The sequence below is a fragment of the Myripristis murdjan genome, chromosome 20, assembly GCF_902150065.1.
Source record: "Myripristis murdjan chromosome 20, fMyrMur1.1, whole genome shotgun sequence".
Classification (NCBI taxonomy): Eukaryota; Metazoa; Chordata; class Actinopteri; order Holocentriformes; family Holocentridae; genus Myripristis; species Myripristis murdjan.
In genome coordinates this window covers 4,837,796-4,863,605 of record NC_043999.1, presented here as the reverse complement: position 1 = coordinate 4,863,605, position 25,810 = coordinate 4,837,796, and the positions used below count along the sequence as shown (strand labels likewise).

General features: G+C 40.8%; 2 protein-coding genes and 1 long non-coding RNA gene across 9 annotated transcripts in view; 2 read left to right on the top strand and 1 right to left on the bottom strand.

Annotated features, from left to right (window-relative positions):
- The first annotated feature begins 1,619 nt into the window (after nt 1-1,619).
- Nucleotides 1,620-21,338, top strand: pdha1b (pyruvate dehydrogenase E1 subunit alpha 1b). 6 transcript variants are annotated; one of them, XM_030079274.1, is made up of 13 exons: nt 1,620-1,776; nt 3,531-3,551; nt 4,771-4,863; nt 6,638-6,703; nt 7,069-7,242; nt 8,680-8,806; nt 9,803-9,894; nt 11,098-11,190; nt 11,940-12,095; nt 14,497-14,568; nt 15,696-15,763; nt 17,628-17,736; nt 19,434-21,338. In XM_030079274.1, exons 1-13 carry the CDS (start codon nt 1,717-1,719, stop codon nt 19,596-19,598), a joined length of 1,296 nt encoding a protein of 431 aa, XP_029935134.1. In that variant the 5' UTR covers nt 1,620-1,716; the 3' UTR covers nt 19,599-21,338. The 6 variants fall into 6 exon arrangements, with proteins under 6 accessions (XP_029935134.1, XP_029935132.1, XP_029935135.1 ...); XM_030079272.1 differs by having other exon boundaries at nt 4,771-4,926; XM_030079275.1 differs by lacking the exon at nt 3,531-3,551.
- LOC115378782 (uncharacterized) lies at nt 4,912-24,834 on the bottom strand. The gene is made up of 3 exons (XR_003930163.1): nt 24,822-24,834; nt 23,971-23,976; nt 4,912-5,363 (listed from the first exon to the last, which is right to left on the bottom strand). It is a non-coding gene; the product is annotated as an uncharacterized LOC115378782 (long non-coding RNA).
- rps6ka3b (ribosomal protein S6 kinase, polypeptide 3b) overlaps nt 23,384-25,810 on the top strand; it is a 51,100-nt gene continuing 48,673 nt past the window's right edge. For both annotated transcript variants that reach the window (XM_030079271.1, XM_030079270.1), the window contains exon 1: nt 23,384-23,766. In XM_030079271.1, the coding sequence (XP_029935131.1) occupies nt 23,704-23,766 (63 nt within the window). In that variant the 5' untranslated portion in view covers nt 23,384-23,703. The remainder of the gene's footprint in view (nt 23,767-25,810) is intronic.

Below are 25,810 nucleotides of genomic sequence, written 5' to 3'. Positions count from 1 at the left end.
CTGGAAAAACAAGGAGGGAGCTGTGGGTGATAGTTAGATTAGATCAGCAGGTTGGTGATGGAAACATGTGATCAATGCTGTCTGTCAGTCCCCGGCCATCAGCTGGTTATGAGGCTGTCCCACCAGCAAATGACAGACAACAACAACAACAACAGCAACAACAACAACAACAACAACAACAACAACAACAACAACAACAACAGCAAAAGCATATACTATATACTGAGCGGGGAGTTGCACACATTTCCAATTGTAGAAGCTGCAGTGATTCGCCCACTGTATTTATTTTTTTCTTTCTTTCTTTCTTTCTTTCTTTCTTTCTTTCTTTTTTTTTTTTTTTAATTATTATTATTTTGGTAGAGAACCACATTGAAGATAAGGCCCAAAAGACAACAGGCTCACAGTAACTAATTTCTGAATATTTTTTCCAGCGTCGGAAGTAAAGTCAAGTAGGCCCTTCAGAGAAAGTGTTAAACAAAAACACTTCACAAAAATGTAGCAAAAATGATAGGCTACTGTGCTGTATTTCTCAGATATGAATTAATTTAAGCTTTTATTAATCACGGGTAGGGGAGAGTGGGGTAAATAGTGCCAATTTTTACTTAAAGTGCCTTTAAAGCAAGGGGATTACAGTAATACCTCCAACTAAAATATGCACATATAGTTTAGGATGTTGTGCATCCCTGGGAACAATCACTTTGGATCTTATATAAACTGTTTGAGAAATATAGCTTTTGAAAAAAAAGTGGTTTTGTGGCACAACTTGCCCCCGGTGTGGGGTAAATTGTGCCATTAGAGAGAATACACTGGGGTAAATTGTGCCATTGATAATTGAAGTAAAACAGATCATTTTAATCTCACAAATGATAATGCTATATAAAAGCAAAACAAATTCAATACAAAATTATTTATTTAACATTTATTTATTATTTTAACAAGATCACAGGCCACTTTTCTATAACAAGGCCTAGCGCCACATGAACACATACCCAGAACAAAATAAAAAGTCCAAAATGAGCACCTTCAAATCATCTTCATCTGAATCTGAATAGTTTTAGTGATCAAAGGTAAGAAAATAATGTACAATAACAATAAAATACAATAAAGTAATATATAGTATATAATCACAAGTTGTGCCACTGGCACAAATTACCCCAAGGCCCTTTGGCACAAATTACCCCAAGCCCACCATTTTGAAAAAAATGCATCCCCCAGCTGTTTTGAGCTAACATCATGCTAACTGTATAGACTCATGGTGTAGCTTATTAAAGTACTAAAACCTGTGTGAACTGTTTTCAAAATTTTCTATAATTGTTCAAACACAGCAATCAAAAAACCTTGATCATAGAAATTTTACTTTGGAGGGCAAAAAAATGTTTTTTGAACTTAAATGTGCTTACCTCTCAAGCCATGTGTCTCCCTTCTTTGCAGGATGAGTGAAATGGATGCCTCTTCAAAAATATGTGGTCACATGACCAACTTCTTCTATAGTTTTCTAGATAACAGGGGTGGCACTACTTGCCCCTTGGCACAAATTACCCCACTCTCCCCTACACATACACAGGGCGAGCTGGCGCGGAACCTTTATTTCACGCAGTTCCGCATCCTCCCGGGCCAGATTCGCGGACGCACACTAACAAGGAAGCAGCAGCTCTCAGCGGTGTTAGCGGTTTTTAATCCTTTTAGGCTCTCAGGTCGTCGCCGCCGCTCAGTAGCATGAAAAATATGCTAACCATTATTTCTAACGCGCTGTGTCGGATCACTGGCAAGAATGTGGTGAGTCTCACGGCGGGGAAACGCGGAGCCGGACGCCGTTTCCTGGCCGAGTTTTGGGGCGATGCTAACAGTTAGCTGCTCCGCTGCCGTTGGGCTCGGTGCTGACCTTGTGCGCGAGCTAACGTTGCTGTGGCGACGCGGCCGGTACCTAGCCGCACGCATGCTACCATCCATTAATGCTATTTGTGGTTGATTTTGTCTGGTATGGGCTGTTAAATCACATTTCTTGGTGCTTTTTACTGAAATTCAATGCGGGTTCCGCTGCACTGGCGCACGGTGGCGTCGTGGTTTTGGGTTTTGGGGTTTTGTGACGCTGTTTCCGACTAATAGTCCAGTAATTTTAGGCCAAAATTGGGGTCAACCTAGGACAAATTGCAAGAGAAGCAAACTCAACTGATTCTGTATCCTCAGTTTGTCCTGAGTGAGGGGAAAAAAAGTCCCAAGGAATCCCATTGGTGGAAAGTTTTGAAAATCACCTATTTATGACCACAAATTACCAAAAAACACTGTTTTTAACACACAGGGGAAAGGGGTTCAAAATTTTACTTTCAGATATCACTATAAAAATTCACAAGTTGATTACACACACAAAGACAAGAAAAAAAGTCAATTACAAGTTCTTTGAATTATTCTGTTTACACATGCATATCACACATTATCTGATTTGATATGCGCTAATAAGGAATATAAAGAATTAATACCAGAAGAGATATTTAAACAGTGAATTAAAAAGTTACTATATATAAAGTAACCTTTTAATTCACTGTTTAAATATCTTCTGGCATTTATTCCTTATTAGCACATATCAAATCAGATAATGTGTGATATGCATGTGTAAACAGAATAATTCAAAGAACTTGTAATTGACTTTTTTTCTTGTCTTTGTGTGTGTAATCAACTTGTGAATTTTTATAGTGATATCTGAAAGTAAAATGTTGAACCCCTTTCCCCTGTGTGTTAAAAACAGTGTTTTTTGGTAATATGTGGCCATAAATAGGTGATTTTCAAAACTTTCCACCAATGGGATTCCTTGGGACTTTTTTCCCCTCACTCAGGACAAACTGAGGATACAAAATCAGTTGAGTTTGTTTCTCTTGCAATTTGTTCTAGGTTTTTTCATAAAATGACTGGACTATTTGGGGTTTGGGGTTTTGTGACGCTGTTTCCGACTAACTGCACCTTTTGTCTCGTCTGCACATGATTGCTTGTGAATGTTTGGTGAAAGAGCTGCTTCTCTCACCATGCTTATTCAATGACAAGGCCGTAAAAGCACCGGCATGCCCTAAAAAGTTGTGTTTGGGTGCAGCCTGTGCGGTGGTAACAGGGTTCCCACAGAGCTTGGGTTACTTTTGCAAGTTTGTGCATGTGAGAGAAGTTTTCCCTCAGCATGCCTCTGGTCTCTGGATCCCTGTCTGCTCTGAGATTAACACTCCCAAAGCATTTAATAGAAACTTGAACTGCATGTTTTCTAATTATTATCACTGTCAACATGCACATTTGATTTGAGTCCATTTCAGCAAAGGAGACCCTGAAAGAAACCGAAGAGTCCTTGTGATTTGATGAGCAAGCGACAGTGGGGACCCTGTTGTGTGATGGCTCCACATTGAACAAGCGAATCTCCTGCTTTCACTCCCTGTCTCATTCTTACACACACACATCACACACACACACACACACACACAAACCGATTTATTTCTTTCCTTTTTTCTATCCCCTTGCCTCCTACCTCCTCCCTCCCTTTGGCTGTACCCTAGGCGGCCCAAACAGTGTCAGAGGTAAGCAGATCATGTGGCTCTGCTCTGTGCTTGTCTGTAGGCCTGGTCCTACTCTCACATGTGCTTCCAAAAAAAAAAAAAAAAAAAAGAATCATGGTGCAAAAGCAAAATTTTTGTATCTCGGTCCATGAAAATAACCAAAAATACCCATCTGTCTTGAATATTAAATTACATTTGTTATGTTTTTTTTTCTGTCATTATTCCATGTAGCATGAATTAATCTGTGAGATTATGTGCTTCTAAAACCGTGGCATGGTAGAGCCCTATTTAAATGGGTTAAAAGTTTATTGAAGTGATATTTCATATTGGTACAACATTTTTCTGATTTGATTTGAGTTCGTAAGCAATCCAACAGCCATAGCAGGAAACCCAGCCGCTGTCACTGTTTGAGCAACCAACCAGGACCTCCGACTGCATGGGGTTACGTGCCACAGTGGCTTATAGATTAGCCAATTATCAGCCACGGTGAGAATGTACTGGCATTTGGCTGCAGGCTGGTGGAAGTGTCTTTCCCTGTAGTCACATCGACTGCTCGGGGAGACACAGTAATCCATGTAGTTTAACATACTAACACAACCAGATTAACTGAATCAGAATCAGAAATGCTATATCGATCTCCAAGGGGTCAGTTGAGTTGCTCAAATTAAATTAATTTAAAGTATAGGAAGTAGAAAAAGAAATAAGAAATAAAAAATATATGCCTTAGAAATTTGTAAAAAAAAGAAAAAAACAGGTGTGCATTAATCGATGTTGTATAAAAAGTGTGAAATATGTGCATTAATCCTACAAAAAAAGCATCCATGCAGAAATAAGAAATTGAGCATATGTAAAAAAAAAATATATATATATTTATATATATACCTGTATACACGGGGATATTGTGCTGTTATATTGTCAAGGCCTGCAAGCATAAATTATTGCACACTTAAATGGTCAAAAAAGAAACACAAGTCTTGTTGGTGACAAATTCAAGTCTTGATTTAATTGAAATGGTGTACCAATTCTGAAATATGGAGATAAGTCTAGACACTGTTGGGCTGGTGTTAGTCTCCATGTCCCCTGAGTGTGTCGCTCCTGTCGTAGCCTCCAGCGCCCGGTTCATGTCTGTGTCTCCATTGTCCACCGTAGCTGCTTCCTCTGCTCTTGTCACTCTAGTCTTCTCACTGCAGAGCTTCTGGCTGTTGCTCTGGTCTGATCGGTCGGCTCCTGTGTTCCCCAGTTGCTGATTGACCTGTCAGAGTACGTCTCTTTAACCTCACCGGCGGCTCCTGCCTTGGCAAAGACCCAGCGACAGCCACCCAAACCACCACCAGTCAGTACTAGAGCCTCTGCTGAGCAGTTAGTTAGCGCCCCGGCCGCTCCGCTAGCCTCACCAGTAAGAGTCTGTGCAGCGTCTTCCATGTATGTCTGCTCACTAACCAGGGTGGGAAACCTCATCTGTGTCTCTATGGGCCACGGTGGCTGGGAAACCCTGCTGTTAAAGGAAAAGTCCACCTGAAAACACTTTTTTAAAAAAAGCAGGTATCAGCGATGCACCTTGCATTTATGAGACCATTTTGATGTTTGGTGTACTTTTTGTCTTCCTGTAATGGATAACTGGCCAGTCATAGATGAGGTGATGTAAGGTCCAGATGTTTCCAGCAGCTCCAGTAGAGTTTGCTATCAGAACATTTTTCAGTGATCTAAAATGTCAGGCTTTGGTGTCAATCCCTCACAATCAAAGTGAGAAGCCGCCGTCTTTCTAGAGCCGCCATTTTGCGCCGGCGTTCAACGATCATACGGGGAGAAATCCGTCGTAGAGGAGGACAGCGACTTGAGTTGGAGCAATTAATTCACGGCATCGATCATGAATTCTGTTGACTCAACTGAATCAATCTGCTAAAAGAGAGAGAATGAGTTGCTCTGACTTTGGCCTGAATTGATCCGAAATGTTGATTTATTCACAAATCAGTTCTTCACATGTGAAGAAGACCCAGGCTAATGTGGCGTTGATCTAAGAGAATACTAAAAATTGCAGTTTGCTTCAAAGTCATTTTGATAGAATAAATGTTTAAGTAATTCTGTAATTTCAAAAGAAAACAAAAGGGATAGTCTTACAATACCACACTCATTTATTCATTAAAAATGCTGAATTGACTGAGTTGACTCTAATCTTGGTTCACAAACTAATTGAACTGAACTTTTCCCCCCAAAAAGAGAGAAAATGCTCTTAAATTGAATCGCCAAAAGTGAATCGTGACTCAGACTGAATTGGTGTTAAGCTACAGGTTCCCACGCCTAACAGAGTTAACAGGCTGTTCTCCACGACAGCAGCAGCAAACAGACCAAAACGCCGTAAAGCAGCAACAGGACAGGTCGAGTTTTCAGAAAGTGGCGTCCTGAAATCACAGATGAACCCAGATTTTCTCAAACTGTTTGACTAAAGGTAGACGAGGCAGGTTGAGGTGAACATGAGTGCTGCAAGAAAGTAAACGACAACGTTTCACAAACTGACTCGTGCAGTACACCAAACATCACACATGAGTATCTGAAGGTGGATTTTTCCTTTAAGAGGCCATGTTTGCTATTTTCAGGGCAACAAGGCATTTCTCTGTTATTATATAAAAAAAAAAAACATGATGTGATGATTGATCCCTGTTGCCACACAGCAGTTAAATCCCTGTGAATTGAAGGGCTCAGCGTCATGTAACACGGCCAGGCAAGAAAACAGTGTTTGGTCGGTTTGGGAGCCAGTCTTGATATTTAATCCAGGGGCTGGTGGCGCAGTCGAGCTGTTTGGCTGGGTGTTAGCTCCCACCCTGTTACTGACCAACCTGAATCAGGGAACACACTCCTGTTTTAGTTGTAATGTAGTGCAGAATAAAGTAGCACCCTGATAACCCTGTGAACCCCAGCACCAAACCCTAGACTCACCTGAGCGAGTCCTGACCCCCCCCCCCACTAACCCCTCACCTGCTGTGAAGAGGAGGGCAGCCACCATGCTGTCCTGTTTTTCTTTGACTTGTGCTCATTGCATTGTGCCGATGTGTGTTTGACTGTGTATTGTTTTTGTGTGTGTGTGTGTGTGTGTGTGTCTGTGTTTCCAGGGGGCCCGAGTCGTGGTGTCCCGCTCCTATGCTGACTTCACCCCCCAGGCCACCTTTGACATCAAGGTAAATTTTGAAGGGACGCAAAAAAAAAAAAAACAATCCCTGAAGAAGTACAGTCACAGAAAACAGAATTTGAGAACAAAGTATTATTTTCCATCACACAGAGAAAATGGCACTTCTGGAGAATCTAGATGCCGCACCACTCATCTGATTTTTGACTATATTTGGAGAGAGGGTGCCGATGATGTCACCATAATTAATCAAAATTTAAAACCAAAGGAGGTTCTAACTTCTGCATGACCAGTTTGGTTTTTGATGAACCTTGAGAGGATGAGTGATTTTGCTGCTGATTGGCTCAAAAGGCGCTTGTTTTAATCTTTATTCTTATCTTTAATTTCCTTTGCCCCTCGTTTGCCCCCGTCCGATAGAAATGCGAGGTGCACCGGCTGGAGGAGGGGCCTGCGGGGAAGGCGGAGCTGACGCGGGAGCAGGGCCTGCAGTATTACCGCACCATGCAGACCATCCGCCGCATGGAGCTGAGGGCCGACCAGCTCTACAAGCAGAAGATCATCAGGGGCTTCTGCCACCTGTATGACGGACAGGTCAGCGCACACACACACACACACACACACACACAGAGGTGCTGCATTTTGCAAGAGAGAGGAGAGGTTGGTTTCAACACAAAGATCACGTGTTTGGATCAGGATCTGAAGTGCAGAAACCTCAAACAACTTTCAAGATGCTGCTGAGCAAGGCATTCTCTTCCTCAGCTCCCAGGTATAAATATGTAAATGAATATTAAACAGGTCAGTGCTGAAAAAGAGCATCTGTGTTAAACAGCTAAAAAGTGCCTTATGTTAAACTCAGTGTTGAAAAACTATGTAGTATGATTTTGATAATTACCAGGTCTGGAAATGTATGGAAAATTTTTTTGGGAAAAAAAGAAATTCTCCTTCCTAGACTTTTGTTTCTATGTGCAAATTTCTAAAATGTGTAATTTATAAAATCAAAACAATTAGATTGTAAGAGCCATATCTGTTATTTACATCTGTCACCAAGGTTACCTCAGTACACGGTCAAGGCCGAGGGCCAGGTAGTTCATCAGAGTCCAATCAAGCACAGGTGTTGCTGATTGTGGGAGGCACACAGTTTTAGACTGTGCTCAGTGTGTGGTCACCATGTGACCCTAACGATGATCCTTAACACCTGTCACAGCAGTGGCATCACAACCCTCACAACCCTTAAACTCTTCAGTCCAGTTGACCTGCTCTACACTACTTGCATATCATGACCTGGATGACTGAGACTCTTCAGACACTCAGTGTGTGGTCGCAAGCGTAACCGGGTTGTATGTATTTTGAGTTATATTTTATTTAAACGTTATGCCGTAAGTGATGGACATTTATAAATACTTTTATTTCAACGTTACTTAACGTTTTAGACAATCACTTTTTTTGGGCACAAGTCAGAACAAACCTAGTCAGTAGCCAGTAGGGCTGAAGCATAGGACTTAGCCACTGCATAAATCATAATGCATTTTTCATTTTGAAGAAGCCATGTTTTACATTGGGAGAGTGCAGGAGAGAACAGTTGAAATGCCTCTTTTTTGACTGTCTGGGGCTTCTGCTCTGTGGCCACCAGTGGCTGCTCCAGTCCACCCATGGCTGCAAATTTTTAATCCAAATTGCTCAAAATGGATTGCGAAGGATCAAAAAGCGCAAATTATGTGCTAAACTGTTTGATACATCAAACACAGGTGAGGCAGCCTAACAGTCGAGTGACACAGAAGGTAAAAAGCAGAGCGTTTAAAAGCTTCCTTTGCACCTTTTTTTTTTAGTTTTAAGTCCAAAGAATTTATGGGCCTGATAAACATTTACTTATCAGTGGTCTGATGAAGCCTGAAAAAAATCAACAGAAGCCTGGAAAAGTCTGGAACTTTGAAATAGAAAGTGTGTAGAAACCCTGTGAACTCCAACAAAATACAAACACACTTACGAACAAACTTCCTTCAGCTTCTGTTTGTGTGTCTCGTCCTGCAGGAAGCTTGTGCCGTGGGCATCGAGTCGGCCATCAACCCGTCTGACCACCTGATCACCGCCTACCGCTCCCACGGCTACACCTACACCCGCGGCGTGTCCGTCAAAGAGATCCTGGCAGAGCTCACCGGTGAGAGTCACACGTGTTCAAATCACCAACCGAATTTGTGTTTACGAAACTCACAAACTGATAACGGTTATTTCATAAAGTCACCAGGACAGAGCAAAATAAATCAAACCGAGGAGTGTGTGATTAGAAATCGCAGGATTGGTACTTGGGATTGCACAGCAGCAGGAGAAAACGACAGCAGTGGCTTCAGTGAAGGAACAGCAGATGGAAAATACAAGTCCATCATGTCCTGTTAGTGCACACAGGAACTATAACCTCAGATCAGAATCAGAAATACTTTATTGATCCCTGAGGGGAAACTGGGACAGATGCAGTCGCTCAAATTCTCAAGAGAAAAATGTGTATACGCAGAATTAAAATAAGAAACAGAAAAATATAAGCCCTAGAAATTTGTGTAAAAAGTGTGTGTGTATTATGTTAAAATATGTGCATTAACCCTACATTAATATTTCAACAATATATACAGAAATAAGAGATTGAACATATGTAAAAAGTATACATACTATATACAACAGTAGGGTATATTGCACTATTGCATTTTGTAAAGTTCTACAGGTATAAAGTTATTGCACAATTAAATAGTAAAATAAACTTAATGTGAACAAAAGGAAACTGACCAGGAAAAAATGCAGCTAAAAGGACACAAAAAACCAGACTGACTCATAGTTTCCTGCACAAACACACCAAATTTCAATATTGCCTATTTTTTTTCTTTCATTTTGTACCATAAAACACATCACAGAAATGAACAAACTGTGCAGCTGAGAGTGAGAAAGGAAAAAAAAAAACAGAAACTTGTGAAAATATCTTACCAGGAGACAAAAACACAGATAAAACACAGCAAAATTAACAGTTTGCATGTTAGGAGATAAAGGAAAAATTGATTTTAAATACAAAATGAGCTAAAATGTCTCGGTGTATTGATGATATTGATGATATTGATGATATTGGTGCTACAGCGTCGGCTTCATTCCTCTTTCTGCTCGTCGTCCTCAGGTCGTAAAGGGGGTGTGGCCAAAGGCAAGGGAGGCTCCATGCACATGTACGCCCCGCATTTCTATGGAGGCAACGGCATTGTGGGAGCGCAGGTAACACACATACACACACACACAGTCCATTCACAGCACAGCACAAACATCAACAGTTATTTTGTGCTGGTTTCGTGTCTGTATTGATCTGGATCTCACACTGATGGCAGTTGATGGATTTTCCGTCTCAGTTTCCGATCGATTGGTTACGTCATTAACGACCTTTTCCCTCTGTCCTGATTGGCTGGTTGTCATTTTCTCTATCACACTCAGCACGTTTACATGCACACTATTACATAAACAGCATATTCTGTCTGGATGTTCAAAATTAGGCCTCCACACGTAGCATTTTCTGAATAAGACGTGGGATATGCTCAAATTATTTGGGTTTTAGGAGCATTCTTGGGTCATGTATAGAGCGCTTTCAGTCTGTGTGTCTCAATTGGAGTTTGACCGCGGTTTGCGACACATTACCTCACATTTCTGGTCAGAAGGAGAAACACGCTGACTTTTAAAGATCATGAAACACTTGAAATGAAAGACACAGTGCTGACTTTTTCAATAAGGCGGCTGAAGGAATGAATGTAAACAGGAATATCAGTGGAATATTAATTCTCATAAGCTATGTAAACAGCTTAGTGGGAATATTGTGTTTTTCAGTACATAAAGGTAAAAAAACAGAATATTTTGTGCATGTAAATGTAGTCAGTAATCGCTATGATGAGCCCAGTATGCAACACTTTATTTTATCCTTTTTTTTTTTTTTTTTACTATATTCATTAATCAGCATTTTAAAAGTGTAAATATACGCAGGTTAGCTAAAAGGCTGGTTTTCATCAGCAGTCCCTGTGACAGATGTTGTTGGGCATCCTAGAACATCAGAATAATACAAAAACATGCTGCATGGTGGTAAAGAGCGTTTACAACACAGTCAGACTGCAGGAGCCGACTGAAGCCAGTGGAAGTTATTGGGTTAGAAAAATGGAAATATACACCAGCCACTTAGATCATGCTGCTTCACTGATAAATATATTCTCTCCTGCTGAATAATAATAATGAAAAACAGCCACCGGTTATGTGACTCATCGTGTTAAACAACCAAGAAACTGTTTTGTGTTTGTTTTCATTGAGCCAACCAGGACGCAGCTTATCACAGATTACATGCTATTTTCCCTGCAACATCTCTGCCACTTGCGTGTGTGTGTGTGTGTGTGTGTGTGTGTGTTCGAGTGCTGTAATGCAGCTTACCTTGTAAATCCTCAGATTCCTTTAGGAGCAGGCATCGCTCTGGCCTGCCAGTACCAAGGCAACAACCAGGTGTGTGTGACGCTGTATGGAGACGGAGCCGCCAACCAGGTGACTTACTATAGGTTTTTATTTTCACTTTTTCAGTTTCAGTTTAGTTTTTTTAAATTGTTTTTTCAAGTCAGTTTGCTGTTTTTTTTTTTTTTTTTTTTTTTTTTTTTTTTTTAATGCTTAGTTTTAGATTAGTTTTTATTAGTTTCAGTGTTAGGTTTTGTCTTTTTTTGTGTTATGGGTTTTTCTCAGGTCAGAAAAAGTTTTTTGTGTAGTAAAATAAGTGAAGCAGTGCTTGCTTGTGCGACTGCAGGCTATAATCCATCTGCTGTGTAAAAGTGGCACAGCTAAAAAATTGGAAGATAAATTTCATATCCACCCAAAATACCAGACTTACTTCTGAAATAAATTAACAAAGACAAAAACTAAAGAAAGTTGACTATAATTTTAGTTTATTTTAGTTAGTTTTGTACACACACAATACTGTCTCAGTTACTATTTGTTTGTACATCCGTGTTATGTTAACTTAAGTTAATGAAAATGTTGTTGTCACACCCAGTTCTTGTTAATTCGTTAGTTTAACGATACAAACCTGGGCTGCATGACAAATAATTAACCTCCTTTTTGTCCTAATTATCTTAATTTCACTGGCCATTTACATAATTTAATTACCCAGATATATATTTTAGGATGAATCTCTAACTAATGTGTTGTTGCCAGCTAACAGTCAGAATTTCTCAGTATTTGACACACAAATTTCTGACTCCATTTTTTTTTTTTGTTGTTGTTTTTTTTTTGGATCCAATCAGGGCCAGCTGTTCGAGTCATTCAACATGGCTGCCCTGTGGAAGCTGCCGTGCATCTTCATCTGTGAGAACAACAGGTACGGCATGGGGACGTCGGTGGAGAGAGCGTCAGCCAGCACCGACTACTACATGAGAGGAGACTTCATACCAGGAATCAGAGTGAGACACACACACACACACACGCTTGTTATGACAGAAAATCAGCGTCACATGTTGAGTTTCCCAAACAGCAGGGAAAGGAAACAGTTTGAAAGGTGAACTTCAATATCCAGAATGTCTGTAAGTGTCATTAAACTGCACACTGCTGGGGAGACGGATTGGATTTTACTCTTACATTTTGATTTTTCACTTCGTCTTTGAGGAGAATTAACTGTGGCCCACGCCAGAAATTCATTTGATAAAACTTAACGTGCAGTGGTTTGGAATTTAGGCTGGCTAAATATCTTCCCTAATGCAGTTTTAAATTGACTGTAGGATCAGAGTTGCTTTTCTAGAGTGAGTTGTTGTTATGAGTTATTGTTGTGAGCTCCTTCTGCTTAATATAGAAGTTACCTGCATTATTTGAGTCACTTTCTCCTTCTCACTTATGAAGCTGCGTTCACTAAGACGGGAATGTGAGCCGTCAGTCGGACTCAACCATGAGACTCGGCACTGAATTGCAAACATATTTGACATAATTGTGCTGTGGTTGATTCTGTTTGGTCTGCACTACAGTTGTAAGTGTGTGGAAGCTGGGCGATACGGATAAAATCAAATGTCACAACATCTTTGAGCAGATACCTTGATATCGATATTGTGATGATATTGCAGGGATGACAGCTGGTGCTTTCATAAGATATTTACACACAAGAGGTTATTGATAAATGATCACTGGTAATGTGGATATGACCAAGCAGGTAGAGGTGAACAACAAACAGCTAGAACAGCCTCTGAAGGTCAGTAAACTGCATCCCTTTACTGTCATGCAGCCTTTAAAACCAGGAAACACCATATCATGATAGTATGGCATGACAAAATCCCACATGATAATCTAGTCTTATATCCAGGGTTTGTGCGGGTGCTGCTGCATTTTGAAACTTGCTTATGTTTTCTCTCCTTTTGTAGAAAGCTCTCACTAAACATAGTTTGGCTACAATGATTATTATTATTATTTTCAATTTACTACAGCTGCAAGGTGCTGGAGAAGCTTGAAAATGCTTGCAAAGTGCTTGAATTTGATTGAAGAAAAGGTACAGGAACCCTGTCTATCGCAGTGTAGATATCATCTTGATCAATATATTTCACCCAGCCCTACTTTAGCTCTTTATCTTTTGGAGCGATGCATTTGTGAGTAAACCAAGCCTGAGGCAGATTTTTGGCTACAGAAAAACCATGTCGTTGCTCAGATGTCAACACACACACACACACACACACACACACTCGGGTCTTGGGCAGCAGCTGCAGTGTGTCTTTGTTGGCGGTACGCTGCAGCGAGCCCGGACAGACCTAGACTATAACAGGAGGAGGCTGACACAGTCCGTCCTGGCAGTTGCAGGTGTGAGCATGTATACAGTGTCTGATGCTCATGTATGATACTGCACACACACACACACACGTACATACACATCACAGGAAAACCCCAGAGGCTGCTGGGACTGGAGCTGCACGAGTCCGGCTCAAGCGGCGGTCTTGATTGTGTGTAGAAATGATCGTGATTCATTTATTATTAGCCTTAACGATTTGGGGAAGAAAATAATTTTACTAGTTTTGCAAATACTGTTAATATCTCGAGTATTTTCAGTTGTACACTGGATATTCTTCTGCCTCTTAGTCTGCTTCTACTGCTGCGTTTTCTAATTGTTATTTGATCATGTCGATGATTTTCTTTAACTGAAGTACTTTATCATTGTTTTCATTGTTGATTATTTTTGACCAATCGTTTAGTCTCTTAAATGACAAAAATAGTCATAAAGTGTGATGGGAGGTCAGCAGAGGTTAAAAACAACCATAAGTATTTTAAGGTATAATTTAATATATAGTAATGTATTTATTTTATTGTCTATATTTGCGATATGAACAGAGATTAAGACAATATTTGCACCTAAGTGAAGCTAGAAATAGATGTTTTTTTTGTTTTTTTTTGGCATTTCTGTTTTGACAGTCACAATAGAGAGAGACAGGAAAGGCAGGGGAGAGAGAGGGGATGACATGCAGCAAAAGGCCTCAGGTCGAATTTGAACCCAGGACACTGCGATCAGGACTCAGCCTTAACAAAGTGGTACATGCTCTTATCCAGTGAGCTACCAGGGCGCCCCCAAATACAGGTTTTTAATTGATAAATGACAAAGGATTTACCATTTGTCAGAATTGTAATTGATTAATTTTCAGTCGATCGGTTTAATCAGCGAATCGTTTGACTGTTCATTTGTTTGTCCTCTAACAGTGTTGAAGTTGTGCAACCTGTCAGCTGGTTCTAAACCAGCAGGTTACTGATTTGTTGTGCAGTTGAGTGGTCGCTGCATTGATTTTTCCTGTTGCTCTGTTTTTGTGTGACATGCAACGGGTGTTTTTCCATCCATAGGTGGACGGGATGGACGTGCTGTGTGTCCGAGAGGCCACCAAGTTCGCCGCAGACCACTGCAGAGCCGGCAAGGTGAGTCCTGCTGCAGCGAGCCGTCCACTCACGACCTCACAGAGCCAGGAAATGTGATTAAGGCTATAAATAAACCTGAACTTGAGCTAAAACATCAACCGTGAACGTCAGGTTTTTCATGTCAGTCCCTCACATTCAAAATCAACCACACGGGGAGAAATCCATCGCAGAAGAAGAGCCACAGAGGCCAAAGGATTTCACCCATCAGCGTTCATGCGTGAATGTTTTTAAAGTCCCCATGACAAAACTTCTACCAATAAAACCTTCACAAATCTCTAAACATCCACTGTCATCCATCGCATCTCTTCAATAAAATTGCATTTCTCTCCCAAACTGAGATCCTGTTGATTAAGAGTCCATTCCATGGGGTCTTTAACAGAGTGAGCGTGAAGCAGGACATTGCTATAAAACATTACGTGTATTCAGTCATTTTCCCCGTTTTAAGAGAAGTAAAAAAACAGGAACTCAAAGTTTTGTAAGAGGTTGGTGAAGACATTGCAGGGCCAATTTCCCCTCAAAATATCTTGCACGGTGGTGCAATGAGCTGCCCACAGTCAGCAGAGCAGTCACAGGCAGTCTGGCTCTGTCTCCTCTCTAAACTTTACTGTTATTTTCTCTCATTTCTCTTCTTTTTTCCCCATCTCTTCTACAAATACACTCCACACTATCAGTTGCCTTTATTGCTGGCTAAAGTTTATTCTATTGCTGCACTCATTATTAGTCACTCTGTATAAAAGTGTTGGGTAAATGTAGCATTGGCAAATCATTATCACAATACTCAAGGTTTTTTCTTTATTTAAGCACATAAAGAGAAATGTGCAAAATCACGTTAAATAGCCAAATTAGTCAGCTTTTTAGTTTCAAATGTGCTTGTTATCATCAGTTTAGACAGCAGAATTCTTTGTCACCATATCCCAAAATTACCAGACCGTCACAACTCTCCTGGAAGGCGATAAACTGTAAAACTGAATTATCTCACAGCCGTAACTCCAAGAAGGTCTGAGCTGTTTGGGTTTAGCAGAAAGGTTGACTTCCACGCTCAGAGTCTTGTCAAAGCCTTTGAGTTGTGGAGGATCCGCAGCGACTCTCTTGAACTCTGGTCCAGTTTTATCTGCTCTGTGTTTCAGGGCCCCATCGTCATGGAGCTGCAAACATACCGTTACCATGGACACAGCATGAGTGACCCCGGGGTCAGGTGAGTGACCTTTAACCCTGTTGACCCCTGCAGCTTGGCCTTCACACTGGCTTGTCATGTCACATTCCCTGTGGTTTCCGTTGCAGTCTTCTCTCTGCCTTCATGTTCGTCCATTTTCAGTTGAATTTTAGCTTCGGGTTTATTTTCTGGTTCAGAGACGTGAAAATTATTACCCGTCCTACTTCCTCTCCTTCTCTTAGTAAACTATCCATTCGTCTTAGCGACCTGGTTAAGAAAGGTGCTGATGTCCTAAATATTTTGAGGAGGTTTTGTATGTTGAATCGGACTGAAACAATTGCTCTGACACAGAAGTGCGTTCGTAAATGTCTAAAGCTCAATCATTTAATGGTCAAGTGTGATAAAAGGAGAGGAATTTGTCTTGGTGGCAGTAGTGCAGACAGTGTTTCACCCAGGTCGACTGCTTTTTGGAGTCAAATAGACACACAGTCTGTTTGGGTGTGTGTGAAAGTTTGAGAGAAACTAGTGCAAAATAAACGACAGCAAAGCGCAGTGGAAAATCAGTGTTAGCCCACTGACATTAATGAGTGAAATATTAGCAGCGGCGCTCATAATTCTGCAGCTGCACAGTGAATTCAGATGAAACACTGGCGATATTTACATCTCAGACGTTGTTCACACTGCAGCTGAACGTGATCTGATATTTCCCCCTTCTTATATTCTTTGTCCCATCACGACTTTGATCTGCTGTTTTCTAATCAGTTTGAGCAGCAAAATGCTTCACGGCGTCACTTTTTGTTTTCTTTTCTGGTCTGATCAACGTGGATCAGTGGAAGAAAAGCTGGTTCAGAGGCACAGGAGCTACTTAAGACTCCCATTTGAATGATGTTATTGTTAGTCCTTGTGTGTGTTTCCGTCTTGATCAGTAAATCTTACACTCTTCACCTGAGACTGTGGCAGCGTGGCTGAGCAGTGTCGGCAGAACGAGACACAACAAAGAAAAGCGAGACAAATAGCCGGTGTGATTAGTATTCGGGGAGACACGTCGGTGCAGTCAGATTTTGAAGACACTACTGGAAGACAAATGGGTTTGTGACGAGCGGGACAAACGGGTACAAACATTGATGCGATGTGTTTTGTCGTCGGTGCCGTGCACGCGGGGCTTTCAGCGTCGCTGTCGCTTCATGTTTCTGTCAGATGTGGGTTCCGTCCTAGAAAAGGTATCAACGTTCAAAACATCAGATACGACCTGCAGGTTGGATCCGAGCATGAAGGTCTGCACTGTATATGTGTCATCGAACATACATAACTGTTCTAAATATAGAATTAACTTTGCATGATTCAGCAAGTGTGACATGCAGCAGTTTTTGTGATTTAATTTGTTCACCTGTGCCACTTTGGCTGCAGGTAACACCACCTCTGAGTTATAGTGAGCTTTTTAAAATGTATTTTTTTTTTATTTTATTAACAATTGGATAATATACAAACATCCAGGTAAGCAATAACAGCACATACAAATAAATTTTAAATGGTAAATACGGATGAATCAGATCAAATGACGATAATAAGGGTCAATTAGCTAAAAAACACATCCATAATGTTCTTGTTACATTTGGTTTTGTAATAGACTGATTTGATTTGTGTAGAGAATTCAACTCTAGCAGAAAGTGAGATCTTAGATATTAATTTTAAAAATTTCTGTTTGTGAGTAAGAAAAAGTAGCTTCAAAAAAAAATTTTTTTTAGGTATTACACAATCAAAAAATAGGTAATAAATTGTTTCTGCATTAATCAGTGTCTGTAAACGCAGCCATAAGACAATTAGCAGGGAATACTTGATGCAAAATGTTGTTATTTTGGGCTTTGGCGTGTGGAGGAAGTGCTAACGGTGATGTAACCTCCTGCAGCTACCGCACGCGTGAGGAAATCCAGGAAGTGCGCAGCAAGAGCGACCCCATCTCACTGCTGAAGGAGCGCATGCTGAGCAGCAACATGGCCTCCGCAGAGGAATTCAAAGTACGTCTGCAGTGCAAACACACACACACACACACTTGGTCACTTACCAAATACCACAGGCTGATGGTGAGGTTTGACTTCTCAGACCAGCTGGGAAAATCTGACACTGTTGTGCTCTTCAGTATCAGCGTCGCTCTGCTAACAATGAAGCCAAACTCGACCCAAAATAGAAACAGTAAAAAAACAGCCCTGTGTATTGTGTGTGTTTGTGTGTATGCGCTGTGTGTTTGTGTATACTTGCTGTGTGTTTGTGTTGCTAGTGAGGACTGCATGAAGAGCAGTGAGGCGGCTGTTACCTTGAGCAGCTGGAAATAGCCGACACAATCCCAGAGCATAACTTGAACAGCATTTTGTAGTCTCGATAATCCCCGCTGGTCCTGATAAAGATGTTTAAATCTTAACCAGCTCAGCAAGCGGAGCCTCAGAGCAGTTTGGTTTGAGGAGATGACCCGGAGATGTTAGCTTGTAAACTGAAAAACAGTAATCAGATACACAAGCCAGACTAGGACAGCAGCTAGTAATTATTTTCATGTCATAATCCAGGGATTCGTTTTGGGATTGATTTTTTTTTTTTTTTGTAGTGGATAAAGTGTCAAAAATAAAGCCACAGTCTGATAGAAAGTTAGAAGTTAAAGCGCTCATATCACTTATAAGTCTGACTAGCAGCCAAAAAAAAAGCCCAACAAAATGGTAATACTCCCTGTTGGGGGGTTATGTGATTGAGTGAAGCAGGATAAATAAAAATACATAAATACATTTTAAAGAAGTACCAGACATACTAGCTTTAAACAAAGAAGTGAACTTTTCGGCTCATTTGGCCACAAGGGGGCGTAGCAGAGGCATGACTCGGCACAAACGACACCATTGTTTCCAAATGCATCCACATAGCACAACTTTCAACCCAAAACTGGTCAGGGCCACCTTGACCCATGACCTCTTCCACTGATTGGCCCAAAAGGGCGTGTCCCGAGACAACTGCCAAAAGGGGTGTGGCAACATCACTGAAGGGGGTGTGGCTTAGCACAAGCAGGGCTGTAGTTTGAAAACACACCATGAAACCCAGTGGGAAGGCTGATCATGGGTCGGTGAAGAAGTGATTTACCTTTTTGGGCCAACTGCCCTCAAGTTAACGACCATAGTTAACGAATGCATCTAAGCATTGTCTGTCCCAATGGGGCGTGTCCTATGACAACAGCATTGATGAAAGGGGCGTGGCTTAGAACAAACAGGGCTGTAACTTCCCGCTGAGAGAGCACTCTGAGTGCTTTTTTTTTTATTATGATAATTAGTGGAAAAAGGGAAATCATACCATCTTAGTAAAAATGAAGCAATTAATAAGTTTTTGGCATTTTTACTTAAAAAATGACTAAAATAAATAATAGATTTTCAAAGTTATGCCGCAAATTGATAAATTAGGTAATTGCGTCAGCGCTAATGGTGCTTTTCTGCAGGGAAAAAAATTACGACGTTTAGACGAATAGCAGATGAAGTGTGTGGTGTGTGAAGGACTTGACTCATTCAGTGTTGCGCAGAAAGGAGTCCAAAATTTTTCCACTATCATATCTTTTTGTTGCTGAAATGAATCTTGCACAGCAGGCATGCTCCGTCCTGTAGCTGTGAGTCCGTCACCTGGTCAGATCTGCTGTTGAGCTTCCTAGCGATGTGAAGGCTAACCCGAACCGTTTGTGTCCCTGCAGGTAATCGACGTGGAGATCCGCAAGGAGGTCGAGGAGGCGGCTCAGTTCGCCACGTCTGACCCGGAGCCGCCGCTGGAGGAACTCTGCAACCACATTTTCTACAACGAAGCGCCCATAGAGGTGCGCGGGACCAACCCCTGGTCCAAACTCAAATCTGTCAGCTAGACACAGCGCCGCTCGCTCTCTCTCACGCACACACTCCTAAATTCAACACCGCGCAATAAACAGCTACAAGCCTCGGCAGCCGTCTGTTTAAACCAACTCCTCTGCCCTCGTCCAGCGTAGATCTCAGCAGCATTCCGCACCTTATGGACTGAACTTTGACCCAAAGCTGTCAGTGTAATTTATATAGAGTATGTATAGATATTTAAATCACATTTTGTGTCTGTTTGTCCTCCTGACACGGTGGGATGAGGTTTTCCCATCAACACTAACCCTTGTGAGTTTCCTGAAAGATTTGTCACGCCGTATCTGAATTCAAATTATTTGTCACTTATTTTGTCATTTTAAGAGAGAGTTAAGGCATTTTATCTGACCTGTTCCTTGGTATTTTATTTTTGTATAGAGTATGGGTGGATAGTGAAAGCCGTTGGAAAATGTCAGATGATGTTAGCAGTCCTTGTGTGGTTTACACGCATTAACCTGTGTTGAAAAAAATGTGATCTATTTTCCCTTTATATTACAGTTGCGATATCCACATGTTTACACTGGATTTTCTTCCTTTTTTCCTGCTGAAAATATTTAAAAAAAATATTGGGATTCGGCACAGCAACAGAACGCTGAAGCAAGCTGTTACACTTTTTTTCCCCTTTAAACAAAAACAGTTGCACCTTCTTGCAACGTAGAAGAAGGCAATGCTGAATATTGCAAAATGGAAACAAAAAAAAAGATTGATTTTAAAGCCATTATAGTAGTCATGCACTTTTTTGAGCCTCTGAGTTTTCAGAAATTTTTACATGTGAAACGTTTCAGAAACAGCAGGAAAACTTCAGCGTTGTTTAGCTGGAATGAATACGCGGCAAGCTAAACAGTGTGAGTGGCAGTTCAACTGATTTGTTTTTATTGAGTTACTATGTGATCATGTATGAGAACTGAGAAGACTATAGAGCAGTATTGCCAGACACTAGTTTACCGGTTAATTGCCAGCCTCAAGTCCATCACACATGCACATTTATGCACATTTATGTCATTTTATGTTCTTTCAGCGACTTGCAGTGGCAGAGCAGCAGACTTTATATTTTATTTTTTTTAAAGTGAACCCCTCACAATGACACTAACTCCCCATATTAACCAGCCAATGTCACAAATTTTCCAACTAATCAGAATTTTACAGCATGTGAGGAGCTAAAAGTGATGGTTACCTGCCAGAGAGGTTGGGAGTAAAATCTAAATCGAGTTGCGTTATAAAATAATCAAAACAAGGCTGGTGAATGTTGGAATGAAGCAGCTCCTGTGAGCCGTGTGCTACAGATCCGTTACCTGTTACATTGAACCACTTTGTGTTTTTAAGGTATTCGTGTTTTTCAGCGCACATGATAAGAGAATCCTCGGCTCGGTGAAAACTCTGTTACCTGTATTAAGATGCACTTGGAGCTCGGGCTGATCTCTGTGGCCATGTCCGAACAAACTGTTGCACTTTGGGAAAATCTCTGAGGGGAAAAATGAAGATGTGGAAGAGTTAAGAGCCGAAGCTCTGGATTTTCTGTTCCCCTGTTTCTCGTACCTCTTTCCTTTTATTTAATATTAATAACGATAAAAAATGTCCACTGTGTTACCGACCATGACCGTGTACAGATGTGAAGCTTTCTTGGACTATTTATGTGTAAATGAAGTATCTGTAAGATGAAAAGCTGTCAGACTGTTGCTGTAAGATAAATGCAGAAGTAAAGTTGGGATGAAATGTTACACTGTTTATTGTCTTTGTTTGTTTGTCACGGCAGCAGGTTGCTACACAGTCTAGACAAGCTGGTAAAATGAACCTGATGACATCAATAAAAAAAAAAAAAAAAAATTGTGGGGTTAGTTATAGGCTGTAGCACATTTACAATACATAGAAATCTCAAGGTGCGTTCCTTTTTTTTTAGATACATAATCATAAAAAGCTGCCATCAGTAATAAAAACATGCATTAAAAATGGATGGTTCATGGAATCAAACCAAAAGGGAAAAAAATGATAATCTAACCTGTTGAATCTTGTGCAGTTATTTCACACTTTGTGATATTAGTTCATGTGAAGAATAATCTTTCAGCCATACAGTTATGGTGGTAGTATTACTCACATATACTGAAAATTAAAAGTCAACCCAAATATTCAAATACAGTTTTTTAAAAATTGGATAAATAATTCAAACGATCTAAGTATCAAATGGAAAAGTCTCCATATGAGCCATGTCATTGTGGTCTGTTGTTCCTTGCCTGCCACTAGATGTCACTGTCTGGTGTAAATTCTACATCTATTATCGGTTGTGGTTTGGGGAAAAAAAGAAAAGTTCACAGTATTCCTGTATACTGATATATTCTAATCTGGGAGGAAATATTTCAAGCACATAGCAACACAAAAATCTGCAAAGATGCACAACAGAAATCTGTTTTAATGAAGTAGTTACTGTGTTATTGTGCACATCATCAAAGTGAAGAGTCACTGATATAAGAATAAAATTAATTTCTCAGCAACACTGGGCTTACTTCAGATTGAGGTGGAATGTGCCTTTTTGCATTTTGTGCATCTTTGGCTCATAATATCATTAACATTCAGTTTGAGTGTCCCTCCATGCCCCACACAGCACCAATACAACTAAAGACAGTTGTATAGTATAGAAGAATACAGGGCAGAGGGTGGTTTAGTGTACAGTGTAGTGTGCAGTATGTACTGTACAGTAGGTCCTGTATAGATTTGGTGTAGTGTACTTTAAATGTGCTGCGTTGTGTAGTATTGCATAGTACTGTGTAGTAAACTGGGCTTATTTCCATTGTTAATGCATTGAAGTGTGTTGAATTCCAGACACAGGAGGATCACAATAGCTGCTTCTGTTATTCCCTGATCAGCTGACAGTGTGACACACACAAACACACACACGCCGAAAACTCTTTGTTGCTATGGAGATAGGAAGTTGGAACAATAAATAAACAAATGGATAAATATGCATAAATAAAAAGTAACCACAATAAAGCAAGATTATTGCCATTAGATAGATAGATAGCCTGACTGACTGACTGATCGACTGATTGATTGATTGATTGATTGATTTATTGATTGATTGACTGATTTACTTTATTGATCCCAAATTGGTAAACTCTTGTGTTCCAGTAGCAGGTTGTACATCTCACAGTTGTACAGGTTGTACACTCAACAGTAGACTAGACAAAATATACCTAACAACAGATGGAGAAATATATATCTTTAGAAAAAATAAACACAACAAGTAACAACATAAATAAAGTGGATCAATACAAAGAAAATAAGAAAAAAGAAAAAGCTTTGCATAGCCCATAAGAGCATTTTATATAAGATATCATTCATTCATTCAAGTATACATAGAATATATTAAAAAAACGACATGATTAAATATATATATATACAAATGATATAATAAAATACTAGCAAATATAATAAATATAATAACTATAATTAATAGACAATATCACACAGGATAACGTATTATTCTACACTGATGCAATGAGGTAAGGTGGGAGTTTGAATATGTGCAGTTGACCCTGAGCAGTTATGGTAAGAATAGACTGAGGAGGCTGACCGGACTTCATTTGTGTATTTTATTTATGTTTATTTATTATTTCTTATGTGTTTATTGTTGTTGTTGTGAATACCTGCCCGCCCGCCTGCCTGCCTGCCTGCCTGCGTGGTGCATGATTCCGCCCCCTTACGTGACGTCAGCGTGACGCGGCGGGCTGACAGACAGGTAAGCCGATACCGGCCGCCATATTGGGAAATAACGGAAGTGAGAGAGAGAGAGTGAGAGAGAGAGAGAGAGAGAGAGTCAGTCAGTAGGTAGACTCGGACTCAGTTTCCGAAAAAGGGCGTCCGGGGCTCATTTCTCATGTTTGTTTCTCCGGAGGAAGAGGCGGGCTCAGCGCCACAGATCCGGAATTGAAGTGTTGTTTCTCGGCTCCGCGTCTGTCGGTCGGTCGGTCGGTGCGCGGCTGGGGCTCCAACCCGAGCGAAGAAACTAGAGAGCGAAGCGGGCCACCGGGCGGCTGGGAGGACAGACGACCTGAAAGGGGGGAGGAAAACGCCGGAGCTTAGGTGGACAAGATGCCCCTGGCACAGTTGGCAGATCCGTGGCAGAAGATGGCACTGGGGAGGACGGTGGGAGAGGTGAGGCGCAGAGAGACACACTGTTCCCGTAGCAGACCTGCCTGGACACTTCACCTGGCCCAGCGTCGCTGCAACACCCTCATAATACACTTATTATACAAACCAGACGATTACTGTACAGATATCACCGGGAAGTTAACACTTAGGGAACCATATGTGATAAAAACTAAACTCAAATCGACCATAAAGTTTCTATAAATCCACGACAAACTAGTTAGAAGTCACTGTGGGGTAAAGAAGTGATTTCATAAGACATTAAAACACCTCAAAGTGTCCTGAAGTCATTGTAAATTCAACTTGTTGGCTAACACAGGTGATAAAAAAATACCTTAAAGTTGCGTAAAAGTTAGACAAAAAGACCTGAAAAACGCGTCAAGTCTCTAAATTTACGACTGAAAGCTGCAAACAACCTAGAGGTTGGAAATTAAAATTCCTCAAAGTCCCCTGAAGTCACTATAAATTTACAGTGTTAGCTACCATAGCTGATAAGAATACCTTTAAGTAGCATAAAGTTAATAAAATTGTATATCTTAACACCTGAAAATGCTTCAAATCACAATATATTGCTATAAATGTATACTATCAGAGATAGTAATGTGTAAGTACCATAAGGTGTCATTGAAGTGATTAGGCCTACACAGTTGTAGAAGATGAGATAAAATTACCTTAAAGTAACATTACATGCTCCTAGAGGTATATTAAATGTATAGTGATACCAAAAGAATTAAATAAGTTCTTCAAAGTACCATAAAATCACTATAAATGCACTATAAGTTACTTTAGGATGCCATGTAGTGATACCACAGGACATCATAATATGTTAAAGTATCATAAAGCCGCTATAAATTCATGGACATCCATGATGGCCACAAACACTCAGTGAGTTTAATGACATCATATAGTGATATCATTGGAAATAAAATGCCTTTAAGTACGTTAGAGTCATTATGAATTTACAGTTGAGTACCACAGATGGACACTTCACGTTCCTGTTGGCATGTTTGAGAAAAGTTAGAGGTAAAACTACTAAAAGCTACTGTTTGGCCTCTTTAAACTCTCCACAGAGGGCTGCAAATCTACTGTAATTTCATATGGCAGTATTATGGAAATGTTGCACTTATACCACAAGAGATTACACGGCACCAAGTCACCTTTGACTTGTATGAGAATATACGAAACGTTTGATACTATGACAGATACACAACAAATCTGTATAGGAATACAAACCAGCACATGAATAAAAACCCTATCAGTGAAAAGCGGTAGGTGTGACTATTGAAAACGAGTCAAAACTAAAAAAAAAAAAAAAGCACAAACACTGCTCTTCTCTTGATTTTTTTTTTCTTCCACTGCTTCCTTCCTACAAGTTTTTGAATCTTGATAAAGAGCATGGGGGGAGGGGGCGGGGCCACTGCAACCGCATGATTCAGGAAGAGCCTGTGTACGTGTGTGTGTGTGTGCACTTCCTGTATGAGGTGTCACAAGGGCTGAACGGAGTGACTGACTGCTCAACCCTGTGTGTGTGTGTGTGTGTGTGTGTGTGTGTGTGTGTGTGTGTGTGAGAGAGAGAGATTCTGTAGGCAGTTATTCTGAATCAAACCTGATTCACACAACAGGCAAACTGGTCAGAAACTGAGCGCTGAGTCAGAGCCGGCCAATCTCTTGTCTCCAGTCATGTTCAGACTTGCTCGGGGCTCGCCTACGTGCCCTTTTTTCACCCCGTTATCAGCCGCGGAGCACACGCTGGCACCCTACAGAGTTAAATTAACCTTGAACCCGAGCTTAGTAGCCCTAAGCCCTTCCTTCGCAGTGTCTGGTAGCCGAGACAAGCTGCCATGCCGGCTTTTTCCAGGCCACCAAACAGGGGAGAAAAGCAGCAACAACAACATCAGTAGGACACACAGAGAAGAAGTGAGCGGGAAAATTATTTTTCTATACGATGGCCGCCTGGAGGCAAAACATTTTAAAAGAGTAGACAAGGGCTTGTGAGAAAACAAAGATGAGTGTTGGGTCGAAGATGGCTCTTGAATCTTCGCTCTGCACG

Excerpts from the sequence above, each read along its gene's own strand:
- pdha1b (XM_030079272.1), top strand. The coding sequence starts at position 1,717 with ATGAAAAATATGCTAACCATTATTTCTAACGCGCTGTGTCGGATCACT. Across the intron at positions 7,243-8,679 it reads GCCACCTGTATGACGGACAG|GAAGCTTGTGCCGTGGGCAT; the intron begins GTCAGCGCACAC and ends CTCGTCCTGCAG. Across the intron at positions 17,737-19,433 it reads CCTCCGCAGAGGAATTCAAA|GTAATCGACGTGGAGATCCG; the intron begins GTACGTCTGCAG and ends GTGTCCCTGCAG.